The 3,435-nt window shown below is 34.8% G+C and overlaps 1 protein-coding gene across 1 annotated transcript; it reads right to left on the reverse strand.

Moving 5' to 3' along the window:
* Positions 1-1,262: 1,262 nt before the first annotated feature.
* Positions 1,263-2,258, reverse strand: LOC113313997. The gene is made up of 2 exons (XM_026562766.1): positions 2,151-2,258; positions 1,263-2,048 (listed from the first exon to the last, which is right to left on the reverse strand). Exons 1-2 carry the CDS (start codon positions 2,188-2,190, stop codon positions 1,597-1,599), a joined length of 492 nt encoding a protein of 163 aa, XP_026418551.1. The 5' UTR covers positions 2,191-2,258; the 3' UTR covers positions 1,263-1,596.
* Between the last annotated feature and the right edge of the window lie 1,177 nt (positions 2,259-3,435).

A 3,435-nucleotide genomic window follows, 5' to 3' on the forward strand; every position in this document is an offset into this window, starting at 1 on the left:
GCATTACTTCAGAGTATACCCGCGAACTAATGTGTTAAGGACAGCTTGTTGAACCTGTGATTCTGCCCTCATCAATTTGTTCATGGTAGAGTTGTTTGATACTGTTCTTTATATTATTGTTTGATACATCTGACGTTTCTTCAATTGTTGCAAGATTCCAACAATTGCATCCCATCCACTGCAACTGAGATCACGTTTGAGCAACTGATGGACTTTTAAGGCTCACTTCAGTTTTATTTGAATTTTGGCCATCAAAAATGAGTACAAACAGTCCTTCCATAGATACATAATTGAAATGAATTCCGAGTGGATAATTGACTCAAATAAACTTGACGCTTTCACAAAAGTGCTCGGTAGAAAAAATGGTTTCACAATTTGAATTTGACTACCCAATTTATATCGTTTTTTTGTGGTGTGAGCTTAGTTTGTTTCAGAAGCTTTACCATTTTAGGCTTTCATCCAAAATTGAGGGCAGCAAAGCTGGATACACACAGAGAGCAGACTAGAAAACAAAACCTTCTCTGGTCTGGTCTCTCTCTACATTGTGGAGAATCTCTGTAAAAGTTTTGTTTGACTAACAAAAACATATCAGAAAATTCGTAAAAGATCAAAACAAACTAATCAAAGCACAATTTTGTAAGAAATGAAAGGATTTTACTCATAAATAAACATAGATTAGACACCATTAGTTTTTTGAGATAATTACGTACATTGTAAAGTCCGTGATCAGAGAAATTATAAAGACATTAAATAAACCCTAAAGGAAAAGGAAAAAGAAAATCTCTAAGTACAAGCGCAAGAGTACATAAATATGCGTCTCCAGTACGTGTATTTAAATTGACGTTCGTGCATAAGCTAAGCGAGGATTGAGGACATCGTATGGTTGTCGTAACGTTCACCTTGCTAGCTAGCTAGGTGAACATGAAGATAGACGTAACATGCCATCCAGTATTAATGAACCCCCAGCAACCTAATTGGCATACATTTCGTTTAGTCATTGGATAGGATTTGAAAGGTACAACAGTGAGTTGTCATTTGTGATTATCTGCTTTTCGTGTGACTTTTCAGAGGACGAGCAAGCTGTATTTACAGAATACGCTACAAAACAAAATATTCTCTGATCTCTGCTACATTGCAGAGAAGCAGTTTTAATAATATTTCAGATAGATAGGTTTGCACCATTAGAATCTCTGTTGAGTTTGATCTTTAAAGCTGAACAATTTTCTTGAACGAAAACATAATCAAAAAATTACATCAAGATATTTTTGATATGGAAATGGAAGGATTTTACTGATTAAATATTAAAGATAAATAGATAATATCAGTTGTTTGATGTAGATTGATGATGATTACATTGTGTGATCCATTTTATAATCTCCTGGAAATCAATCTTCAAACAACTTTCAAAAACCCCTAGCTATCTAGAAACTGAAATCATAAAAGACATAAATAAACCAACCCCTAGAAGAAAATGAAAAACTAGAAAGAAAACTCAAAAGACAAGAGCAACAGCAGCAAACTTATAAAACTTAAAGACGAGAAGTAGACCACCTTCCATTTCCCTCCTTACCATTAACTTCTTCTTTGATTACTTCTTCAGTTGAGACGAGAAACATTGATGGTTACAGTGTAGGGCCCCTTGCTTTTTTCTTCAGATTTGGGTTTAGGATCGTTCTTCGTTTCAGCATATCTCTTGATTTCTATAGGTGTGAGTTTAGAGATATAGTTCCGTGCAATACCCTCCCAGCCTTTGATATCATCAACCTTAATTCCTAAGTGAAGGAAGTGAGGGTTCATCTCAATACTGAACTTCTTCATCCCATCTTTATGATGAAAACGAGCAGCGCCGTTTTCCTTGTTTTCTTTCTTTACTTCAATATTGATAAACTTTCCATCCATATGGACCGAAACCAGATCCCCAATTGCTTTCAAATCGAGTGTCAAAAAAAGAAGATCTTCATGCTCAACGACTCTCCACATGGATGTTATCTTCCATAAGTTCTCCGATGGATTCAGATAATACAACTCTGGAGTTCCTGCTTCTATTGCTGAATCAACAACACATGAAAAAATCCATGTTATAAACTAAACACCACAAATAAACAAATAAGAAGTAAATATTCAATAGATTTCAGGGTCTGAAAGTATACCTGATTTCTTGAAGAGGTGGATTTTTGGAGAGGCAGCCATTAATAACAGTGTAGAAATTAAGAAGAAGCTCTAAAGTCTAGACTTTCTTTTTCTTTGTTTTTGCTTTGTAGTGGGTGAGTGAGACAGTAGGGGACGGTGGTATATATAGAGGACGATTTGGGGGAGAATATCCTGGTCAACAATCACTATGTTATCTTCTAGCTAAGCCAATAACTTGAATCCGGCTAATGAATTTAGTGTGGATCGCTGTGGTTGTGGTTCATTTCGTTGGAAATAGGCTAAAGCTTAGTTTCTAGATAAGTAGTTATCTTTTTTATTCACAAATGGTTTTTTTTTTTTTTTTTTTTTTAAATACAGTTTTAAATTTTTGATACAAATTGTAAGAGTTGTGTCGCACAGGAGAACATTTGTGTGCTATGTCGTACCTTGGCGCCTTTCCGGAGCCAATATTATTATCTCCATCTCAATTAATTGAAGCACATCTGGGTAAACCATGGTTGATATCGTAGCCACGCTCAATTAAACATCGTCGCACGACTGGATATTAGTCTCTTAATTACTTTGTTAATTCATTTTGATTTCCTGATCTCATATGGAAGTAAGATAGCGTTTTCTTTCTTTTTCCTTCTCCAAGGGTCAGTTCTGTAAGACCGAAAGTGAGACTCTCTATTTTGACCATCTTGGTAGTGATGGTATACAAAACCAATTGGCAATGAGCAAAGTGACTCTTCCATATAATATTTTGAGTTTATTCAAGGGATATTAGCAATGTGGGACTACTATCCTTCACATTGCATTTTTTTTTTGAAGACTCATTTCAGTTGGATTTGGACGTAACATGCCATCCAATAGTTAGATTTGAATTTCTAAAAAGAAACAATACTATGTTGGCAGACAAAGCTGCAAAGTTCCGTAGAAGATCTAGAACCACCTCTGGAGAATGGACGGGTACATCCCTGAATTCCTAAACTCTACTATGTAATTTTTTCAGTTAATATAATTCATTTTTTCTAGCAAAAAAAAAAAAAAAAATCAGTAGAAGTAACGTGATTTTAGGATTTCAAATTTTGAATTTAGTTACCCAATTTGTCTTATCTTTTTGCTTTTCGTGTGGCCTTAGCTTTCTCTTAACATCATTAATTAAACAGAAGGCAGCAGCAAAGCTAATTTGCAGAACACGTACGTAGACACTACAAAACAAAAAAAAATTGTGGTCTCTTCATCGAAGAGAATCTCTGTAAAAGTTTTGTTTGACACCATTAAAATTTCGTTTGAAGCTGTAGA

Source organism: Papaver somniferum, chromosome 9 (assembly GCF_003573695.1).
Source record: "Papaver somniferum cultivar HN1 chromosome 9, ASM357369v1, whole genome shotgun sequence".
Classification (NCBI taxonomy): Eukaryota; Viridiplantae; Streptophyta; class Magnoliopsida; order Ranunculales; family Papaveraceae; genus Papaver; species Papaver somniferum.